Source organism: Bufo gargarizans, chromosome 6 (genome assembly GCF_014858855.1).
Source record: "Bufo gargarizans isolate SCDJY-AF-19 chromosome 6, ASM1485885v1, whole genome shotgun sequence".
Taxonomy (NCBI): Eukaryota; Metazoa; Chordata; class Amphibia; order Anura; family Bufonidae; genus Bufo; species Bufo gargarizans.
Genome location: NC_058085.1, coordinates 5,667,255 through 5,692,290, shown reverse-complemented (window position 1 = coordinate 5,692,290; position 25,036 = coordinate 5,667,255). Strand labels below are relative to the sequence as shown.

The 25,036-nt window shown below is 42.5% G+C and overlaps 1 protein-coding gene across 1 annotated transcript in view; it reads right to left on the bottom strand.

The window, feature by feature from the left end:
- Window positions 1–1,760: 1,760 nt before the first annotated feature.
- The window catches only part of GLP2R (glucagon like peptide 2 receptor), a 128,752-nt gene continuing 105,476 nt past the window's right edge, over window positions 1,761–25,036 (bottom strand). The window contains exons 5-13 of the mRNA XM_044297228.1: window positions 20,704–20,810; window positions 13,744–13,900; window positions 13,435–13,594; window positions 13,299–13,359; window positions 10,948–11,017; window positions 10,575–10,663; window positions 9,750–9,888; window positions 9,222–9,263; window positions 1,761–4,274 (exon numbers count right to left, since the gene is read on the bottom strand). Of these exons, the coding sequence (XP_044153163.1) occupies window positions 3,942–4,274; window positions 9,222–9,263; window positions 9,750–9,888; window positions 10,575–10,663; window positions 10,948–11,017; window positions 13,299–13,359; window positions 13,435–13,594; window positions 13,744–13,900; window positions 20,704–20,810 (1,158 nt within the window). The 3' untranslated portion in view covers window positions 1,761–3,941. The remainder of the gene's footprint in view (window positions 4,275–9,221; window positions 9,264–9,749; window positions 9,889–10,574; window positions 10,664–10,947; window positions 11,018–13,298; window positions 13,360–13,434; window positions 13,595–13,743; window positions 13,901–20,703; window positions 20,811–25,036) is intronic.

The window sequence follows — 25,036 nt, the reverse complement described above, 5'->3', positions numbered from 1 at the left end:
AATCTGATGGAAACTTTTTTAAACTTTGATATTTCCGTTCTTGGGCGAAGGGGACACAAATATTACAGAAGAACTCAGAGCACCTCTGTCACAGAGCATGGAGAAACTGTAGACTAGGTGTGATTACATAGCTGTCGTTCATCATTATTGAAGGCAACATGATTATCATCTTCACACACAAGAACCTGGAGCGTAATCAGCTTAGAAATCTTCCAGTGCACAAGGACTAAACCCAAGCCTAGGTGGATTAAATCGCCATCTGTGCACTGAGGTCAGATATACAGACAATGCCGAGCTGTCAAATGACCCATTTTGCAATTAGTTCTACTAATTAGATCTCTTTACAAAAACTGGCTTATTATCTGGAGCTCATCAGTTCCCTACCTGCAACGACTGCCTGAGAAAAGGGGGATAATTAAATAGAGAACAACACTGACAAATCATGTAAAAAGCTTAACCAAGTAATATGGTACATTTACAGAAATATTTACTATAATACCGCACTCTATGTGGAAAAATATAAGTACTATAATACTATCACCTATGTACTATAATACTGCTCCTATGTACAAGAATATAACTACTATAATACTGCTTCTATGTACAAGAATATAACTACTACAATACTGCTCCTATGTACAAGAATATAACTACTACAATACTGTCTCCTATGTACAAAAATATAACTGCTATAATACTGATCCTATGTACAAGAATATAACTACTATAATACTGCTCCTATGTACAAGTATATAACTACTATAATACCGCTCCTATGTACAAGAATATAACTACTATAATACTGCCCCTATGTACAAGAATATAACTACTATAATACTGCTTCTATGTACAAGAATATATCTACTATAATACTGCTCCTATGTACAAGAATATACCTACTATAATACTGCTCCTTTGTACAGGAATATAACTACTATAATACTGCCTCCTATGTACAAGAATATAACTACTATAATACTGCCTCCTATGTACAAAAATATAACTACTATAATACTGCTCCTATGTACAAGAATATAACTACTATAATACTGCTTCTATGCACAAGACTATAACTACTATAATACTGCCCCCTATGTACAAGAATATAACTACTATAATATTGCTCCTATGCACAAGAATATAACTACTATAATACTGCTTCTATGCACAAGAATATAACTACTATAATACCGCCTCCTATGTACAAGAATATAACTACTATAATACTGCTCCTATGTATAAGAATATAACTACTATAATACTGCTCCTATGTACAGGAATATAACTACTATAATACTGCTCCTATGTACAAGAATATAACTACTATAATACTGCCTCCTATGTACAAGAATATAACTACTATAATACTGCCTCCTATGTACAAGAATATAACTACTATAATACTGCTCCTATGTGCATGAATATAACTACTATAATACTGCTCCTGTGTACAAGAATATAACTACTATAATACTGCCTCCTATGTACAAGAATATAACTACTATAATACTGCTCCTTTGTACAGGAATATAACTACTATAACACTGCCTCCTATGTACAAGAATATAACTGCTATAGTACTGCCCTCTCTGTTCACACCTACACAGTAATATGAGAACCTTAGTAGTGGTTTATTAGCAGTCACACATGATTCGGTTGTATTTAAAATCCTTTTTTTATTTTTTGTGTCCATAAAATAATTTTGTGCTTGATTTACAAACAATTTACATCTGAAAAAAAAAAGAAGCCCCCCCCCCGAATATTTACATATTAATAACTGGTTTATATTACAGGTTAATACAAATGTCACATATGGTTCAAGTTGTACCAGCTCAATGGTGCGGAAACCCCAGTTTTCGGTAAGATTCAGCAGAGCTGACTAATACAACACTGAAGGCTTCTGGTGGATATTTGGTTTGTCTGCTGGTTTCCCGTTAGCTCTTAGGCCGCTACCCCCTGCTGGTTTTGGGTGTACCCAATATTACTGCCAATTAGGTGTCCACATAACAGTGCTATATAGTACCCACATAGAAGTATTATAATGTATTTACTTATCAGTACCAGTTTCTATAACACTATGACGCTCCCATACAATACTGCCATAAAGGTGCCTACAGAACAGAATAGTACCATACAGTATTCACATAACACTACCTTACAATAACCTTGCAATACTTACATAAAAGTGCCATTCTGTAGACTTACAATATTGTAATTCGGTGTTAATATACCAGTAGCATACGGTGACCAAATACTGCCACAAGATGCCTATTAAACAGTATCATACTGTACTCATGTAATAATACCGCGGAGTGCCTTAGAGTCATATATTGACAAGATAATACTGCCATAGCAGTGCCATACCATGACTATCTGCTGTAGCTATACTGCTATAAGATGTAAACATAACAGTACTGTACAGGGCCCACACAATACTGCCAGGAGGTGACTAGAGAACAATACCATATACAGCATTTATGACATTAAACAGGTATAAGATGTCAACATAACAGTACCATAGAGATCAATGTGACGCAATGTAACGCTGCCTTAAAGGCTTTTCTGTGACTAACATGGTGAAGATCTATCCATAAAATAAGTCATTGGTATGAGATTAGTGGGGGTCTGACAACTGGGACCCCCACAACCAGCTGTCCACGAGTTCCAGAAGTAAACACTGTGCAGAGCAGGAGCACTATAGAGCCATACGGCATTTAGTGGCCGCTCTTGGTACTGCAGTTGATGCTCCTCCACCATAGACTTGTAACATCAGCTGTAGTATCCAGGAACAGCCACTACTGTTGGTGTACCGGCTCCATACTCTGTTTACTTCTAGAAGCTGTTGCTTCTGCTGACTAGTGGGGGTGCCGGGGGTCAGGTCCCACCCATCTCATATTCATGACCTATTTTATACGTAGGTCATCAACATATAGCGGTCATAGCAGTACTATCAGAGCTGGTGGCTCATTTGTCAAGAAGGCTTCCGATGTGAGTCCATTTTGGTATGAGTTGGGGTTGAGGTGCTGTGGGACAGATCTACAGGCATTTTGCATTGAAAGCCAACATATTTTCCACACAAGACATTGAGCACCATGTCAGGGACCAGCAGTTCTTATTGAGCCTTATGAGGTCATGGTCTTATCTGAGTACATTGAAACTAGTTCCAGACCAAATATTAATTCCACCAGCCATAGCTTTGTGAATTTGGCAAACCATTGATCATACAACCACCCAAAATCCTGGTGCTCGATCATCAGAATGGAGACCAAAATAATTTGACGTTGGTCTGGAACCCGTAAGACGTGGATTTCTCTACCATGTGTTATAAAGACGCTGGGTCCTGACTCATGACGGTGGTAGAAGCATCACAAACAGTGAGTTGAAGGCATTGAAGAAGTCATGCATCATAAGTCAATAGTCTCTCTTATATGATACATTAATTTTCATTCTACTGTCATTTGGTGGTATTTGTGACATCTTAAATGGGTCATCATATTGCAAAGAACATCAATAGGGTTTGCTAAAAGTCTACAGAACATCTTAATCCTTCTCAATCTCAGTCTTCAAAAGTTACAATGGGTAGTGGAAATAGAACAACCTTAATTTTCTGTAGGCCTCTATAGGGATTTTTTTGATGTTCATAACCACATGATGACCCAACAAGCCAGTAGCTCTCTCCACTAGGACGATGAGGTCATATATAGTATATTACATTCATTATGTCACATAGTGAGATAACTGAATAGTGAAGACAGGGTGCCACAAAGAAATAGTTGCTCCTCCAGTGGATAAACAGAAGATGTTCTCCTTGTTCTTCTAAACCATGGTCCATCTTCTATTCACAAGCTCTTATTTTTCCTGGTGAAATTTTGTAAACTGTTGAAAACTTCCAAAGATTGTCCTTGGGGCTACCTCAGCTACGACTCCATCCTACAATAATCTTAAATTTCACTTATTTCTACAGTCTCCTCTATTGTTTCCCCCAAAGTCAAACCCCCATCGCTGCTCTCTGAAACACTCCTCCTGGAAAAATACTGCACTGGGGCATTGTTCTCGGGGCCCAGGTCGGAGGAGGTGTTGACTGTTGCTTGTAGGAGCTGCACATTGCTGTTCTTCTTACCGTCCTGGCTATTCCCTCTGTCTGCGAAGAATTTACTCTTCGTCTTCTTTGCTACTTGAGTTTTGTATTTCACTTTATTACGAAAAAAACAACTTTTACACGGAAAATACTGGAGAAGAAAGAGGTTCCACTGTTTCCGGAGCTCGGCTTTCACCTGTGAATAGGACAATGAGAAAAAACGTAAATGTGCTAGCAACACAGTTCTCAAAGATGTGAGCAGATCATTAACCGTCACTGACCTAACGTTCCTAAAAGCATTATTAAAGTAGTTATAATCTTGTACATAGGAGGCAGTATTATAGTAGTTATATTCTTGTACATAGGAGCAGTATTATAGTACTTATATTCTTGTACATAGGAGCAGTATTATAGTAGTTATATTCTTGTACATAGGAGGCAGTATTATAGTAGTTATATTATTGTACATAGGAGCAGTATTATAGTAGTTATATTCTTGTACATAGGAGCAGTATTATAGTAGTTAAATTCTTGTACATAGGAGGCAGTATTATAGAAGTTATATTCTTGTACATAGGAGGCAGTATTATAGTAGTTATATTCTTGTACATAGGAGCAGTATTATAGTAGTTATATTCTTGTACATAGAAGCAGTATATAGTAGTTATATTCTTGTACATAGGAGCAGTATTGATAGTAGTTATAATCTTGTACATAGGAGCAGTATTATAGTAGTTATATTCTTGTACATAGGAGCAGTATTATAAGTAGTTATAATTCTTGTACATAGGAGGCAGTATTATAGTAGTTATATTCTTGTACATAGGGAGCAGTATTATAGTAGTTTATATTCTTGTACATAGAGGCAGTATTAAAGTAGTTATATCTTGTACATAGGAGGCAGTATTATATATGTTATATTCTTGTACATAGGAGCAGTATTATAAGCAGTTATATTCTTGTACATAGGAGCAGTATTAAAGTAGTTATAATCTTGTACATAGGAGGCAGTATTATAGTAGTTATAGGGTCTTGTACATAGGAGCAGTATTATAGCAAGGTATATTCTTGTACATAGGAGCAGTATTAAAGTAGTTATAATCTTGTACATAGGAGGCAGTATTATAGTAGTTATATTCTTGTACATAGGAGCAGTATTATAGCAGTTATATTCTTGTACATAGGAGGCAGTATTATAGTAGTTATATTCTTGTACATAGGAGCAGTATTATAGTAGTTATATTCTTGTACATAGGAGCAGTATTATAGTAGTTATATTCTTGTACATAGGAGCAGTATTATAGTAGTTATATTCTTGTACATAGGAGGCAGTATTATAGTAGTTATATTCTTGTACATAGGAGCAGTATTATAGTAGTTATATTCTTGTACATAGGAGCAGTATTATAGTAGTTATATTCTTGTACATAGGAGCAGTATTATAGTAGTTATATTCTTGTACATAGGAGCAGTATTATAGTAGTTATATTCTTGTACATAGGAGGCAGTATTATAGTAGTTATATTCTTGTACATAGGAGCAGTATTATAGTAGTTATAGTCTTGTACATAGGAGCAGTATTATAGTAGTTATATTCTTGTACATAGGAGCAGTATTATAGTAGTTATATTCTTGTACATAGGAGCAGTATTATAGTAGTTATATTCTTGTACATAGGAGCAGTATTATAGTAGTTATATTCTTGTACATAGGAGCAGTATATAGTAGTTATATTCTTGTACATAGGAGCAGTATTATAGTAGTTATATTCTTGTACATAGGAGGCAGTATTATAGTAGTTATATTCTTGTACATAGGAGCAGTATTAGTAGTAGTTATATTCTTGTACATAGGAGCAGTATTATAGTAGTTATATTCTTGTACATAGGAGCAGTATTATAGTAGTTATATTCTTGTACATAGGAGCAGTATTATAGTAGTTATATTCTTGTACATAGGAGGCAGTATTATAGTAGTTATATTCTTGTACATAGGAGCAGTATTATAGTAGTTATATTCTTGTACATAGGAGGCAGTATTATAGTAGTTATATTCTTGTACATAGGGAGCAGTATTATAGTAGTTATATTCTTGTACATAGGAGGCAGTATTATAGTAGTTATATTCTTGTACATAGGAGCAGTATTATAGTAGTTATATTCTTGTACATAGGAGCAGTATTATAGTAGTTATATTCTTGTACATAGGAGGCAGTATTATAGTAGTTATATTCTTGTACATAGGAGGCAGTATTATAGTAGTTATATTCTTGTACATAGGAGGCAGTATTATAGTAGTTATATTCTTGTACATAGTTAATTTCTTGTACATAGGGGCAGTATTATAGTAGTTATATTCTTGTACATAGGAGGCAGTATTATAGTAGTTATATTCTTGTACATAGGAGCAGTATTATAGTAGTTATATTCTTGTACATAGGAGGCAGTATAGTAGTAGTTATATTCTTGTACATAGGAGCAGTATTATAGTAGTTATATTCTTGTACATAGGAGGCAGTATTATAGTAGTTATATTCTTGTATATAGGAGCAGTATTATAGTAGTTATATTCTTGTACATAGGAGCAGTATTATAGTAGTTATATTCTTGTACATAGGAGGCAGTATTATAGTAGTTATATTCTTGTACATAGGAGTATTATAGTAGTTATTTTCTTGTACATAGGGCAGTATTATAGTAGTTATATTCTTGTACATAGGAGGCAGTATTATAGTAGTTATATTCTTGTACATAGGAGGCAGTATTATAGTAGTTATATTCTTGTACATAGGAGCAGTATTATAGTAGTTATATTCTTGTACATAGGAGGCAGTATTATAGTAGTTATATTCTTGTACATAGGAGCAGTATTATGTAGTATATTCTTGTACATAGGAGCAGTAGTATAGTAGTTATATTCTTGTACATAGGAGCAGTATTATAGTAGTTATATTCTTGTACATAGGAGGCAGTATTATAGTAGTTATATTCCTTGTACATAGGAGCAGTATTATAGTAGTTATATTCTTGTACATAGGAGGCCAGTATTATAGTAGTTATATTCTTTGTACATAGGAGGCAGTATTATAGAGTTATATTCTTGACATAGGAGCAGTATTATAGTAGTATATTCTTGTAACATAGGAGCAGTATTATGTAGTTATATTCTTGTACTAGGAGCAGTATTATAGTAGTTATATTCTTGTACATAGGAGCAGTATTATAGTAGTTATCTTGTACATAGGGAGGCAGTATTATAGAGTATATTCTTGTACATAGGGCGTATTATAGTAGTTATATTCTTGTACATAGGAGCAGTAGTATAGTAGTTATATTCTTGTAATAGGAGCAGTATTATAGTAGTTATATTCTTGTACATAGGAGCAGTATTATAGTAGTTATATTCTTGTACATAGGAGCAGTATTATAGTAGTTATATTCTTGTACATAGGAGCAGTATTATAGTAGTTATATTCTTGTACATAGGAGCAGTATTATAGTAGTTATATTCTTGTACATAGGAGCAGTATTATAGTAGTTATATTCTTGTACATAGGAGCAGTATTATAGTAGTTATATTCTTGTACATAGGAGCAGTATTATAGTAGTTATATTCTTGTACATAGGAGGCAGTATTATAGTAGTTATATTCTTGTACATAGGAGCAGTATTATAGTAGTTATATTCTTGTACATAGGAGCAGTATTATAGTAGTTATATTCTTGTACATAGGAGCAGTATTATAGTAGTTATATTCTTGTACATAGGAGGCAGTATTATAGTAGTTATATTCTTGTACATAGGAGGCAGTATTATAGTAGTTATATTCTTGTACATAGGAGCAGTATTATAGTAGTTATATTCTTGTACATAGGAGCAGTATTATAGTAGTTATATTCTTGTACATAGGAGCAGTATTATAGTAGTTATATTCTTGTACATAGGAGCAGTATTATAGTAGTTATATTCTTGTACATAGGAGCAGTATTATAGTAGTTATATTCTTGTACATAGGAGCAGTATTATAGTAGTTATATTCTTGTACATAGGAGGCAGTATTATAGTAGTTATATTCTTGTACATAGGAGCAGTATTATAGTAGTTATATTCTTGTACATAGGAGCAGTATTATAGTAGTTATATTCTTGTACATAGGATCAGTATTATAGTAGTTATATTCTTGTACATAGGAGGCAGTATTATAATAGTTATATTCTTGTACATAGGAGCAGTATTATAGTAGTTATATTATTGTACATAGGAGGCAGTATTATAGTAGTTATATTCATGTACATAGGAGCAGTATTATAGTAGTTATATTCTTGTACATAGGAGGCAGTATTATAGTAGTTCTATTCTTGTACATAGGAGGCAGTATTATAGTAGTTATATTCGTGTACATAGGAGGCTACACATAGTCTACCACGGTATTCTGTCTAGGAAAAAAGAAGTCAGAAATGAAGCAAAGCAGATAAATGATGAATTCTTCAGACCATTTTCCTTACTTATTGGAAGTCATGGAATATAATTATTTTTTTATGTATCCCCTTGACTGAGCGCCGATCCTCAGGGTGCTCCTAGCCTTCTTATTCTATCCTGAGGCTTGTTCTTGTATAAGGCCTCGTATTACTGTGTGCAGGGTTTTACCTCCCTGAGTCTTCATGAGATAATACCGTACAGTAACCTGGTAATTAATGTTTTTATGGCTCAGTGAGGAAGACGACTAATTGACCTTTTCACTGATGAAGAATAAATCTCCTGACTATCTGCAGGAAGGCATTTACTGCCTCAGCTCTGCGCCTACGGAGCCTTAAAGCGAGAATCACCTGGGATGATCTTTCTTCAGGTTAGAAGATGTCGCTGACAAGAACTCCAGCTTATGACACGGGATGCAGGGTGCGCACGCGAGCCAGCATTACAAATGGCTTATGTTACCAATATTGCATGCCTAGTATTGTGTTATACTCTATTCACATCCAAAGCAAAAGTTATTATTTTTAGCTCGCTATCCCTGGCAATAGACCTAAAATCCTCAGTTATTCATGGCTCCCACAATATGACACAAGCTAGTAACAGGAAAGCAGCATCATTTTCACTGCCGCTTTGGGTGTGACCAGAGCATAAATGCATACACGTAGACTTACCTCTCCATTAGTAAAGCAGTATAAATAGGCAACCACAAAGCCCTGCGAAGAATGGAAAACATATTGTTAAAGGGGCTGTCTCACAAAAAATATTCTACATTTCTCAGACCAGCACCTGGAGTATAGTGCTGATTCACTGACATCTATCTGTATAGCGCCACCTGCTCTTTTCTGTATTTCTCTTGAACACATGCTCAATTCCGTCATTCGACTGCAGTAGAAAGGACACGCCCCCTGAGGAAGGACACGCCCCTTAGGAGCAATGAATGAGGAGATCCGTGAGAGGTACCGGGCTGGTTCCAGGTTTGTTAGAAAGAGGTCGTCACGTTCTATATGATGTCTAATTTTCATTTTTTATCATAGGATATTCCTTTAATAGAAGAGTCCAGAGTGATAAAGAGTCAGGGGGTGGAGACGGGGCATATATTAGATACAGTGCTGCCCCTAGGGGGTGTGGCTAGGGGGCAGTATGGTCACTACTCTTAGGATTCTCTTAACTCTAAAGCCCTGGTTGTCAGATGAGGTCACCTGGATGGAGCTCAGGGTCAGATGGATGAAGAGCAGAACATGCTTGGTCAAACCATTGATGTGCTCATCACTGATGAAGGTGAACAAGACCTCGTGAGTCCCCAGGAGCGGGATGAGGATGAGCGTCGCTTTGGCAAGCCTTAAAAGCAAAATAGGAGATATCAAAGAGACGTAGTGGGTCAACATTTACAAAAAACTAGGGTATGGTGTCCCAGCAGTGGAAGCCGCTTGTCCTAATGACATCACTAAAGCCAACCCACGAGTACATTTTAGCCCCTCCCCTGATTAACTGTGCAGTTAAAGGGCCAGTGCACAAATAATACAGATTTTCCAGGTCCTACAGGCAGCAGAGTTCTCAGCAGTGGACTTTTAGTACCCCAATATTGTTCCTTCCAGATTCCACAATCGGATTTCAGATCATAGGGCCCCAAAAATTAACTAGAGGGGGACCTCTAGTGTGTGATGTAAAAACTGTACACAGCATCTATTGGTTTCAATGATCCACCCCGGGCTGCGGGTTCTACTGGTCCTCCAACAGTTTCAATACATGCACGTCCATGTATGTGGCTCCTGCTAAAAGGGGTATGGTAAGGGGCACCCTCTTAGTCAACTCTAAATTTCCCAATAAACCATGATATAGTACAGAATAGTCGATCTTCATTAAAGATAGACTCCGCCCCCGAGGAGCATTAAATCTGATTCTGTCACTATAGTCATGGATTTTGCATCTGTATTGAGTTCCTCAGGGGCAGGGACCCGTGTAAATTACTACATCCACTAGATGGCGCTCACCGTCAGACCTCAGGGGTGACTTTTCTGTCCTACCTGTATTTGTAGTCTGTAAACTTCAGCTGCTGCGCCTTCAGCTTCAGATGTAGAAGATTCAGGATCTTGATGTGCACAATAAAGTTTATCTACGAGACACAGACCTAGTTATATAACATCTTATCCAGGAGCACAGGTCCTTCTTAAAGGGTCAAGGAATCCTTAAAAGCTGGAGGACTCCTTTAAGTTAGACAATATCTTATACTCCAGTCACATTCTGCAGGCTGGATCCCTCAGAACTGAAATGGCAGAGTGACCCCGTAGTGTAGCTGAGCTCCCAGCATGCATTACTCTCTGCTACATTGCATCCTAGGAGCATGGAGCTGCAGATTCAGCTTTGGGTGTGACCAGAGGTTAGAAGATTAATACTTACAAACGTGCAGAGGAGCATGGGCCCTTTGATAATGTACCAGATTGCAGTATTCTGGTTTACGCCCCAGCATCTAAAAAGAAATGAGAGGGAAAAAAATAGGATTCCGGAGAGGTTGTCAGAGCCAGTTCTACAATTAAAGGAGAACTCTGCTCAAGCATTTTCATGAAAATACAACATAGAAGAGGATGAGGGGAGAGGCTGAGAGTGAACACTACAACTCCCATAATGCACCACAGCAGAGCATGCTCACAAATGGCAAGAAGCAGTCGTGAGAGGATCGGCGGAAGTGACTAATGGCACTGTGGAGGTCACTGTTATGGGGGCACTGTGGAGGTCACTGTTATGGGGGCACTGTGGAGGTCACTGTTATGGGGGCACTGTGGATGTCACTGTTATGGGGACACTGTGGAGGTCACTGTTATGGGGGCACTGTGGAGGTCACTGTTATGGGGGCACTGTGGAGGTCACTGTTATGGGGGCACTGTGGAGGTCACTGTTATGGGGACACTGTGGAGGTCACTGTTATGGGGGCACTGTGGATGTCACTGTTATGGGGACACTGTGGAGGTCACTGTTATGGGGACACTGTGGAGGTCACTGTTATGGGGGCACTGTGGAGGTCACTGTTATGGGGGCACTGTGGAGGTCACTGTTATGGGGGCACTGTGGAGGTCACTGTTATGGGGACACTGTGGAGGTCACTGTTATGGGGACACTGTGGAGGTCACTGTTATGGGGACACTGTGGAGGTTACTGTTATGGGGACACTGTGGAGGTCACTGTTATGGGGACACTGTGGAGGTCACTGTTACGGGGGCACATCTAATTGTCACTGATGTTCAGCAAGGAGAAACGGTTGGTAATGCAGACTACACTGAAATCCTCTGTGCTGCTGGGAGGACCCTGCCCCTTCCACTATGTAATTCTCAGCCTGTGACCTCCACAAGATCAGCACACTCCTCTCCTGAAATCCTCTGTGCTGCTAGGAGGACCCTGCTCCTTCCACTATGTAACTCTCAGCCTGTGACCTCCACAAGATCAGCGCACTCCTCTCCTGAAATCCTCTGTGCTGCTGGGAGGACCCTGCTCCTTCCACTATGTAACTCTCAGCCTGTGACCTTCACAAGATCAGCACACTCCTCTCCTAAAATCCTCTGTGCTGCTGGGAGGACCCTGCCCCTTCCACTATGTAATTCTCAGCCTGTGACCTCCACAAGATAAGCACACTCCTCTCCTGAAATCCTCTGTGCTGCTGGGAGGACCCTACTCCTTCCATTATGTAACTCTCAGCCTGTGATCTCCACTAGATCAGCACACTCCTCTCCTGAAATCATCTGTGCTGCTGGGAGGACTCTGCTCCTTCCACTATGTAACTCTCATCCTGTGACCTCCACAAGATCAGCACACTCCTCTCCTGAAATCCTCTGTGCTGCTGGGAGGACCCTGCTCCTTCCACTATGTAACTCTCAGTCTGTGACCTCCACAAGATCAGCGCACTCCTCTCCTAAAATCCTCTGTGCTGCTGGGAGGACCCTGCTCCTTCCACTATGTAACTCTCAGCCTGTGACCTGCACAAGATCAGCACACTCCTCTCCTGAAATCCTCTGTGCTGCTGGGAGGACCCTGCTCCTTCCACTATGTAACTCTCATCCTGTGAACTCCACAAGATCAGCGCACTCCTCTACTGAAATCCTCTGTGCTGCTGGGAGGACCCTGCTCCTTCCACTATGTAACTCTCAGCCTGTGACCTCCACAAGATCAGCGCACTCCTCTCCTGAAATCCTCTGTGCTGCTAGGAGGACCCTGCTCCTTCCTCTATGTAACTCTCATCCTGAGACCTCCACAAGATCAGCACACTCCTCTCCTGAAATCCTCTGTGCTGCTAGGAGGACCCTGCTCCTTCCACTATGTAACTCTCATCCTGTGACACCCACAAGATGAGCACACTGCTCTCCTGAAATCCTCTGTGCTGCTGGGAGGACCCTGCTCCTTCCACTATGTAACTCTCATCCTGTGACCTCCACAAGATCAGCACACTCCTCTCCTGAAATCCTCTGTGCTGCTGTGAGGACCCTGCTCCTTCCACTATGTATCTCTCAGCCTGTGACCTCCACAAGATCAGCACACTCCTCTCCTGAAATCCTCTGTGCTGCTGGGAGGACCCTGCTCCTTCCACTATGTAACTCTCAGCCTGTGACCTCCACAATATCAGCACACTCCTCTCCTGAAATCCTCTGTGCTGCTGGGAGGACCCTGCTCCTTCCACTATGTAACTCTCAGCCTGTGACCTCCACAAGATCAGCACTTCTGAAATCCTCTGTGCTGCTGTGATTTCTCCGTTGTGATCTTACCCGTCATTTTCCAGATAGACTCGGGCTATCACCCAGGGTATGATGAACAGTAGGGGGCACACTGCAAGGGAAAGAGAAGGCAGTGAGGTAGGTGCGCGGGTGACGCGGCACAGAGCAGGAGGTGGCGGTCACTTACCCCAGCCGATGGCCATGTACCTCAGCAGCATCCTCCTCTCGCACAGAACCAGGGAGACGATGGTCGTGTGCAGGTAGATCCCCTCCACCAGCAGCCAGAAGGAATTCGCACCCACAAAGAAGTGCAGGGAGATGTGGACGATCCTGCAGGAGGCGGGCACCTGGAGGGCAGAGGGCAGAGTTAGACCTGCAGGCGCCCCCTAGTGGACACACCACTCATTGCTTCCCCAGCATTTCTCTCATCACAGATCATAGAAAAGACTTTCTCCGGATCTTTCTGTCCGATCCTCCGCGTGACCAGTGCCGCTACCTGTGGCTTCAGGGCCGACAACCAGTCGTCTTCATTCCGCGCCATTTTCGGTGTCAGGTCCGTATTCTGCATGTCTTTTATCAGGACGGCGAGAGCCCTCATAATGAAGGAGCCGAAGAGGTTCATGTGGATGTAATTCCGGGTGCAGTGGAGCTTCCTGAAACGTGAGAGGACAAAGCTGCTGACTGCTACCGCCTGCAGTGTGCTGCCGGAACACCGGGGGGCGGCAGAGAGCAGCAGGATGAGATACCATACACAGCTCAGCAGGCAGTATCACACAGGATAGGATTAGATACACAGCTCAGCAGGCTGTATCACACAGGATAGGATTAGATACACAGCTCAGCAGACAGGATCACACAGGATAGGATTAGATACACAGCTCAGCAGACAGTATCACACAGGATAGGATTAGATACACAGCTCAGCAGACAGTATCACACAGGATAGGATTAGATACACAGATCAGCAGGCAGTATCACACAGGGTAGGATTAGATACACAGATCAGCAGACAGTATCACACAGGATAGGATTAGATACACAGATCAGCAGACAGTATCACACAGGATAGGATTAGATACACAGCTCAGCAGACTGTATCACACAGGATAGGATTAGATACACAGCTCAGCAGGCAGTATCACACAGGATAGGATTAGATACACAGCTCAGCAGACAGTATCACACAGGAGAGGATTAGATACACAGCTCAGCAGACAGTATCACACAGGATAGGATTAGATACACAGCTCAGCAGGCTGTATCGAACAGGATAGGATTAGATACACAGCTCAGCAGGCAGTATCACACAGGATAGGATTAGATACACAGCTCAGCAGGCAGTATCACACAGGATAGGATTAGATACACAGCTCAGCAGGCAGTATCACACAGGAGAGGATTAGATACACAGCTCAGCAGACAGTATCACACAGGATAGGATTAGATACACAGCTCAGCAGACAGTATCACACAGGATAGGATTAGATACACAGCTCAGCAGACAGTATCACACAGGACAGGATTAGATACACAGCTCAGCAGACAGTATCACACAGTATAGGATTTAGATACACAGCTCAGCAGACTGTATCACACAGGATAGGATTAGATACACAGCTCAGCAGACAGTATCACACAGGATAGGATTAGATACACAGCTCAGCAGACAGTATCACACAGGATAGGATTAGATACACAGCTCAGCAGTCAGTATCACACAGGATAGGATTAGATACACAGCTCAGCAGGCAGTATCACACAGGATAGGATTAGATACACAGCTCAGCAGAGCAGTATCACACAGGATAGGATTAGATACACAGCTCAGCAGCAGTATCACACAGGATAGGATTAGATACACAGCTCAGCAGGCAGTATCACACAGGATAGGATTAGATACACAGCTCAGCAGACAGTATCACACAGGATAGGATTAGATACACAGCTCAGCAGGACAGTATCACACAGGATAGGATTAGATACACAGCTCAGCAGGTTGTATCACACAGGATAGGATTAGATACACAGCTCAGCAGACAGTATCACACAGGATAGGATTAGATACACAGCTCAGCAGACAGTATCACACGAGGGGATTAGATACACAGCTCAGCAGACAGTATCACACAGGATAGGATTAGATACACAAGCTCAGCAGGCAGTATCACACAGGATAGGATTAGATACACAGCTCAGCAGGCAGTATCACACAGGATAGGATTAGATACACAGCTCAGCAGACAGTATCACACAGGATAGGATTAGATACACAGCTCAGCAGGACAGTATCACACAGGATAGGATTAGATACACAGCTCAGCAGACAGTATCACACAGGATAGGATTAGATACACAGCTCAGCAGACAGTATCACACAGGATAGGATTAGATACACAGCTCAGCAGACTGTATCACACAGGATAGGATTAGATACACAGCTCAGGTGGACAGTATCACACAGGATAGGATTAGATACACAGCTCAGCAGGACAGTATCACACAGGATAGGATTAGATACACAGCTCAGCAGGACAGTATCACACAGGATAGGATTAGATACACAGCTCAGCAGGCAGTATCACACAGGATAGGATTAGATACACAGCTCAGCAGACAGTATCACACAGGATAGGATTAGATACACAGCTCAGCAGACAGTATCACACAGGATAGGATTAGATACACAGCTCAGCAGACAGTATCACACAGGATAGGATTAGATACACAGCTCAGCAGGCAGTATCACACAGGATAGGATTAGATACACAGCTCAGCAGACAGTATCACACAGGATAGGATTAGATACACAGCTCAGCAGACAGTATCACACAGGATAGGATTAGATACACAGCTCAGCAGACAGTATCACACAGGATAGGATTAGATACACAGCTCAGCAGCAGTATCACACAGGATAGGATTAGATACACAGCTCAGCAGACAGTATCACACAGGATAGGATTAGATACACAGCTCAGCAGACAGTATCACACAGGATAGGATTAGATACACAGCTCAGCAGCAGTATCACACAGGATAGGATTAGATACACAGCTCAGCAGGCAGTATCACACAGGATAGGATTAGATACACAGCTCAGCAGGCAGTATCACACAGGATAGGATTAGATACACAGCTCAGCAGGCAGTATCACACAGATAGGATTAGATACACAGCTCAGCAGTATCACACAGGATAGGATTAGATACACAGCTCAGCAGCAGTATCACACAGGATAGGATTAGATACACAGCTCAGCAGGCAGTATCACACAGGATAGGATTAGATACACAGCTCAGCAGGCAGTATCACACAGGATAGGATTAGATACACAGCTCAGCAGGACAGTATCACACAGGATAGGATTAGATACACAGCTCAGCAGACAGTATCACACAGGATAGGATTAGATACACAGCTCAGCAGACAGTATCACACAGGATAGGATTAGATACACAGCTCAGCAGCAGTATCACACAGGATAGGATTAGATACACAGCTCAGCAGACAGTATCACACAGGATAGGATTAGATACACAGCTCAGCAGACAGTATCACACAGGATAGGATTAGATACACAGCTCAGCAGACGTATCACACAGGATAGGATTAGATACACAGCTCAGCAGGCAGTATCACACAGGATAGGATTAGATACACAGCTCAGCAGACAGTATCACACAGGATAGGATTAGATACACAGCTCAGCAGGCAGTATCACACAGGATAGGATTAGATACACAGCTCAGCAGACAGTATCACACAGGATAGGATTAGATACACAGCTCAGCAGACAGTATCACACAGGATAGGATTAGATACACAGCTCAGCAGACAGTATCACACAGGATAGGATTAGATACACAGCTCAGCAGACAGTATCACACAGGATAGGATTAGATACACAGCTCAGCAGACAGTATCACACAGGATAGGATTAGATACACAGCTCAGCAGACAGTATCACACAGGATAGGATTAGATACACAGCTCAGCAGACAGTATCACACAGGATAGGATTAGATACACAGCTCAGCAGACAGTATCACACAGGATAGGATTAGATACACAGCTCAGCAGACAGTATCACACAGGATAGGATTAGATACACAGCTCAGCAGACAGTATCACACAGGATAGGATTAGATACACAGCTCAGCAGACAGTATCACACAGGATAGGATTAGATACACAGCTCAGCAGACAGTATCACACAGGATAGGATTAGATACACAGCTCAGCAGACAGTATCACACAGGATAGGATTAGATACACAGCTCAGCAGTATCACACAGGATAGGATTAGATACACAGCTCAGCAGACAGTATCACACAGGATAGGATTAGATACACAGCTCAGCAGACAGTATCACACAGGATAGGATTAGATACACAGCTCAGCAGACAGTATCACACAGGATAGGATTAGATACACAGCTCAGCAGACAGTATCACACAGGATAGGATTAGATACACAGCTCAGCAGACAGTATCACACAGGATAGGATTAGATACACAGCTCAGCAGACAGTATCACACAGGATAGGATTAGATACACAGCTCAGCAGACAGTATCACACAGGATAGGATTAGATACACAGCTCAGCAGACAGTATCACACAGGATAGGATTAGATACACAGCTCAGCAGACAGTATCACACAGGATAGGATTAGATACACAGCTCAGCAGGCAGTATCACACAGGATAGGATTAGATACACAGGCTCAGCAGGACAGTATCACACAGGATAGGATTAGATACACAGCTCAGCAGACAGTATCACACAGGATAGGATTAGATACACAGCTCAGCAGACAGTATCACACAGGATAGGATTAGATACACAGCTCAGGGACAGTATCACACAGGATAGGATTAGATACACAGCTCAGCAGACAGTATCACACAGGATAGGATTAGATACACAGCTCAGCAGGCAGTATCACACAGGTAGGATTAGATACACAGCTCAGCAGGCAGTATCACACAGGATAGGATTAGATACACAGCTCAGCAGACAGTATCACACAGGATAGGATTAGATACACAGCTCAGCAGACAGTATCACACAGGATAGGATTAGATACACAGCTCAGCAGACAGTATCACACAGGATAGGATTAGATACACAGCTCAGCAGACAGTATCACACAGGATAGGATTAGATACACAGCTCAGCAGGACAGTATCACACAGGATAGGATTAGATACACAGCTCAGCAGGACAGTATCACACAGGATAGGATTAGATACACAGCTCAGCAGACAGTATCACACAGGATAGGATTAGATACACAGCTCAGCAGGCAGTATCACACAGGATAGGATTAGATACACAGCTCAGCAGGACAGTATCACACAGGATAGGATTAGATACACAGCTCAGCAGACAGTATCACACAGGATAGGATTAGATACACAGCTCAGCAGGCAGTATCACACAGGATAGGATTAGATACACAGCTCAGCAGACAGTATCACACAGGATAGGATTAGATACACAGCTCAGCAGGACAGTATCACACAGGATAGGATTAGATACACAGCTCAGCAGACAGTATCACACAGGATAGGATTAGATACACAGGCTCAGCAGGCAGTATCACACAGGATAGGATTAGATACACAGGCTCAGCAGGACAGTATCACACAGGATAGGATTAGATACACAGCTCAGCAGACAGTATCACACAGGAGAGGATTAGATACACAGCTCAGCAGACAGTATCACAGGATAGGATTAGATACACAGCTCAGCAGGCAGTATCACACAGGATAGGATTAGATACACAGCTCAGCAGGCAGTATCACACAGGATAGGATTAGATACACAGCTCAGCAGACAGTATCACACAGGATAGGATTAGATACACAGCTCAGCAGGCAGTATCACACAGGATAGGATTAGATACACAGTATCACACAGGATAGGATTAGATACACAGCTCAGCAGGCAGTATCACACAGGATAGGATTAGATACACAGCTCAGCAGGACAGTATCACACAGGATAGGATTAGATACACAGCTCAGCAGACAGTATCACACAGGATAGGATTAGATACACAGCTCAGCAGAGCAGTATCACACAGGATAGGATTAGATACACAGCTCAGCAGGACAGTATCACACAGGATAGGATTAGATACACAGCTCAGCAGGCAGTATCACACAGGATAGGATTAGATACACAGCTCAGCAGACAGTATCACACAGGATAGGATTAGATACACGCTCAGCAGGCAGTATCACACAGGATAGGATTAGATACACAGCTCAGCAGACAGTATCACACAGGATAGGATTAGATACACAGCTCAGCAGGACAGTATCACACAGGATAGGATTAGATACACAGCTCAGCAGACAGTATCACACAGGATAGGATTAGATACACAGCTCAGCAGACAGTATCACACAGGATAGGATTAGATACACAGCTCAGCAGACAGTATCACACAGGATAGGATTAGATACACAGCTCAGCAGACAGTATCACACAGGATAGGATTAGATACACAGCTCAGCAGACAGTATCACACAGGATAGTATTAGATACACAGCTCAGCAGACAGTATCACACAGGATAGTATTAGATACACAGCTCAGCAGGCAGTATCACACAGAATAGGATTAGATACACATCTCAGCAGACAGTATCACACAGGAGAGGATTAGATACACAGCTCAGCAGACAGTATCACACAGGACAGGATTAGATACACAGCTCAGCAGACAGTATCACACGGGATAGGATTAGATACACAGCTCCGCAGACAGTATCATACAGGATAGTATTAGATACACAGCTCAGCAGGACAGTATCACACAGGATAGGATTAGATACACAGCTCAGCAGACAGTATCACACAGGATAGGGATTAGATACACAGCTCAGCAGGCAGTATCACACAGGGATAGGATTAGATACACAGCTCAGCAGACAGTATCACACAGGCATAGGATTAGATACACAGCTCAGCAGACGGTATCACACAGGATAGGATTAGATACAGTAGCTCAGCAGACAGTATCACACAGGATAGGATTAGATACACAGCTCAGCAGACAGTATCACACAGGATAGGATTAGATACAGGAGCTCAGCAGACTGTATCACACAGGATAGGATTAGATACACAGCTCAGCAGACAGTATCACACAGGATAGGATTAGATACACAGCTCAGCAGACAGTATCACACAGGATAGGATTAGATACACAGCTGAGCAGACAGTATCTCACAGGATAGGATTAGATACACAGCTCAGCAGACAGTATCACACAGGATAGTATTAGATACACAACTCAGCAGACAGTATCACACAGGATAGGATTAGATACACAGCTCAGCAGACAGTATCACACAGGATAGTATTAGATACACAACTCAGCAGACAGTATCATACAGGAGAGGATTAGATACCTAAGCTCAGGTATAAGGATAGGCTCACCTGAATGTAAAGAGGATGCAGAGTGCGAGCACGAGGGTCCCGAGTGATATAGAGTACCCCACAGTGTAGCAGATCCTCAGCAGTAACAGGAGGGCGTGCAACTTATTCTGTAAAAACATGGGATCAGCTTCTGCACCCCTCACATATACAGCATCTGACAGAAGTGAGTGCACCCCTCACATATACAGTATCTGACAGAGGTGAGTGCACCCCTCACATATACAGTATCTGACAGAAGTGAGTGCGCCCCTCACATATACAGTATCTGACAGAGGTGAGTGCGCCCCTCACATATACAGTATCTGACAGAGGTGAGTGCCCCCTCACATATACAGTATCTGACAGAAGTGAGTGCATCCCTCACATATACAGTATCTGACAGAAGTCAGTGCCCCCTCACATATACAGTATCTGACAGAAGTGAGTGCCCCCCTCACATATACAGTATCTGACAGAAGTGAGTGCACCCCTCACATATACAGTATCTGACAGAAGTCAGTGCCCCCTCACATATACAGTATCTGACAGAAGTGAGTGCATCCCTCACATATACAGTATCTGACAGAAGTGAGTGCGCCCCTCACATATACAGTATCTGACAGAGGTGAGTGCCCCCTCACATATACAGTATCTGACAGAAGTGAGTGCATCCCTCACATATACAGTACCTGACAGATATGAGTGCACCCCCCACATATACAGTATCTGACAGAAGTGAGTGCACCCCTCACATATACAGTACCTGACAGAAGTGAGTGCACCCCTCACATATACAGTATCTGACAGAGGTGAGTGCACCCCTCACATATACAGTATCTGACAGAAGTTAGTGCCCCCCTCACATATACAGTATCTGACAGAAGTGAGTGCATCCCTCACATATACAGTACCTGACAGAAGTGAGTGCACCCCTCACATATACAGTATCTGACAGAGGTGAGTGCACCCCTCACATATACAGTATCTGTCAGAGGTGAGTGCACCCCTCACATATACAGTATCTGACAGAGGTGAATGCACCCCTCACATATACAGTATCTGACAGAAGTGAGTGCACCCCTCACATATACAGTATCTGACAGAAGTGAGTGCACCCCCCACATATACAGTATCTGACAAAGTGAGTGCACCCCTCACATATACAGTATCTGACAGAAGTGAGTGCATCCCTCACATATACAGTACCTGACAGAAGTGAGTGCACCCCTCACATATACAGTATCTGACAGAGGTGAGTGCACCCCTCACATATACAGTATCTGGCAGAGGTGAGTGCACCCCTCACACATACAGTATCTGACAGAGGTGAATGCACCCCTCACATATACAGTATCTGACAGAAGTCAGTGCACCCCTCACATATACAGTATCTGGCAGAGGTGAGTGCACCCCTCACATATACAGCATCTGACAGAAGTGAGTGCACCCCTCACATATACAGTATCTGACAGAGGTGAGTGCACCCCTCACATATACAGTATCTGACAGAGGTGAGTGCCCCTTACATATACAGTATCTGACAGAAGTGAGTGCATCCCTCACATATACAGTATCTGACAGAGGTGAGTGCACCCCTCACATATACAGTATCTGACAGAAGTGAGTGCGCCCCTCACATATACAGTATCTGACAGAGGTGAGTGCGCCCCTCACATATACAGTATCTGACAGAGGTGAGTGCCCCCTCACATATACAGTATCTGACAGAAGTGAGTGCATCCCTCACATATACAGTACCTGACAGAAGTGAGTGCACCCCCCACATATACAGTATCTGACAGAAGTGAGTGCACCCCTCACATATACAGTATCTGACAGAAGTGAGTGCATCCCTCACATATACAGTACCTGACAGAAGTAAGTGCACCCCTCACATATACAGTATCTGACAGAGGTGAGTGCACCCCTCACATATACAGTATCTGGCAGAGGTGAGTGCACCCCTCACATATACAGTATCTGACAGAGGTGAATGCACCCCTCACATATACAGTATCTGACAGAAGTGAGTGCACCCCTCACATATACATTATCTGACAGAAGTGAGTGCACCCCTCACATATACAGTATCTGACAGAAGTGAGTGCACCCCCCACATATACAGTATCTGACAGAAGTGAGTGCACCCCTCACATATACAGTATCTGACAGAAGTGAGTGCATCCCTCACATATACAGTACCTGACAGAAGTGAGTGCACCCCTCACATATACAGTATCTGACAGAGGTGAGTGCACCCCTCACATATACAGTATCTGGCAGAGGTGAGTGCACCCCTCACATATACAGTACCTGACAGAAGTGAGTGCACCCCTCACACATACAGTATCTGACAGAGGTGAATGCACCCCTCACATATACAGTATCTGACAGAAGTGAGTGCACCCCTCACATATACAGTATCTGACAGAAGTGAGTGCACCCCTCACATATACAGTATCTGACAGAAGTGAGTGCACCCCCCATATATACAGTATCTGACAGAAGTGAGTGCACCCCTCACATATACAGTATCTGACAGAAGTGAGTGCATCCCTCACATATACAGTACCTGACAGAAGTGAGTGCACCCCTCACATATACAGTATCTGACAGAGGTGAGTGCACCCCTCACATATACAGTATCTGGCAGAGGTGAGTGCACCCCTCACACATACAGTATCTGACAGAGGTGAGTGCACCCCTCACATATACAGTATCTGACAGAGGTGAGTGCACCCCTCACATATACAGTATCTGACAGAAGAGAGTACGCCCCTCACATATACAGCATCTGACAGAAGTGAGTGCGCCCCCCACATATACAGTATCTGACAGAAGTGAGTGCGCCCCTCACATATACAGTATCTGACAGAGGGGAGTGCTTCCCTCACATATACAGTATCTGACAGAAGTGCGTGCACCCCTTACATATACAGTATCTGACAGAAGTGAGTGCACCCCTCACATATACAGTGTCTGACAGAAGTGAGTGCTCCCCTCACATATACCGTGTCTGACAGAAGTGAGTGCATCCCTCACATATACAGTATCTGACAGAAGTCAGTGCACCCCTCACATATACAGTCTCTGATAGAAGTGAGTGCACCCCTCACATACACAGGATCTGACAGAAGTGAGTGCACCCCTCACATATACAGTATCTGACAGAAGTGAGTGCACCCCTCACATATACAGTGTCTGACAGAAGTGAGTGCACCCCTCACATATACCGTGTCTGACAGAAGTGAGTGCACCCCTCACATATACAGTATCTGACAGAAGTGAGTGCACCCCTCACATATACAGTATCTGATAGAAGTGAGTGCACCCCTCACATACACAGGATCTGACAGAAGTGAGTGCACCCCTCACATATACAGTATCTGACAGAAGTGAGTGCACCCCTCACATATACAGTATCTGACAGAGGTGAGTGCACCCCTCACATATACAGTATCTGACAGAAGTGAGGGCACCCCTTACATATACAGTATCTGACAGAAGTGAGTGCACCCCTCACATATACAGTATCTGACAGAAGTGAGTGCACCCCTCACATATACAGTATCTGACAGAAGCGAGTGCACCCCTCACATATACAGTATCTGACAGAAGCGAGTGCACCCCTCACATATACAGTATCTCACAGAAGTGAGTGCACCCCTCACATATACTGTATATGTGAGGGGTGCACTCACTTCTGTCAGATACTGTATATGTGAGGGGTGCACTCACTTCTGTGAGATACTGTATACAGGGGTGCACTCACTTCTGTGAGATACTGTATATGTGAGGGGTGCACTCACTTCTGTCAGATACTGTATATGTCAGGGGTGCACTCACTTCTGTCAGATACTGTATATGTGAGGGGTGCACTCACCTCTGTCAGATACTGTATATGTGAGGGGTGCACTCACTTCTGTCAGATACTGTATATGTGAGGGGTGCACTCACCTCTGCCAGATACTGTATATGTGAGGGGTGCACTCACCTCTGCCAGATACTGTATATGTGAGGGGTGCACTCACTTCTGTCAGATACTGTATATGTGAGGGGTGCACTCACCTCTGTCAGATACTGTATATGTGAGGGGTGCACTCACTTCTGTCAGATACTGTATATGTGAGGGGTGCACTCTCTTCTGTCAGATACTGTATATGTGAGGGGTGCACTCACTTCTGTCAGATACTGTATATGTGAGGGGTGCACTCACTTCTGTCAGATACTGTATATGTGAGGGGTGCACTCACTTCTGTCAGATACTGTATATGTGAGGGGTGCACTCACTTCTGTCAGATACTGTATATGTGAGGGGTGCACTCACTTCTGTCAGATACTGTATATGTGAGGG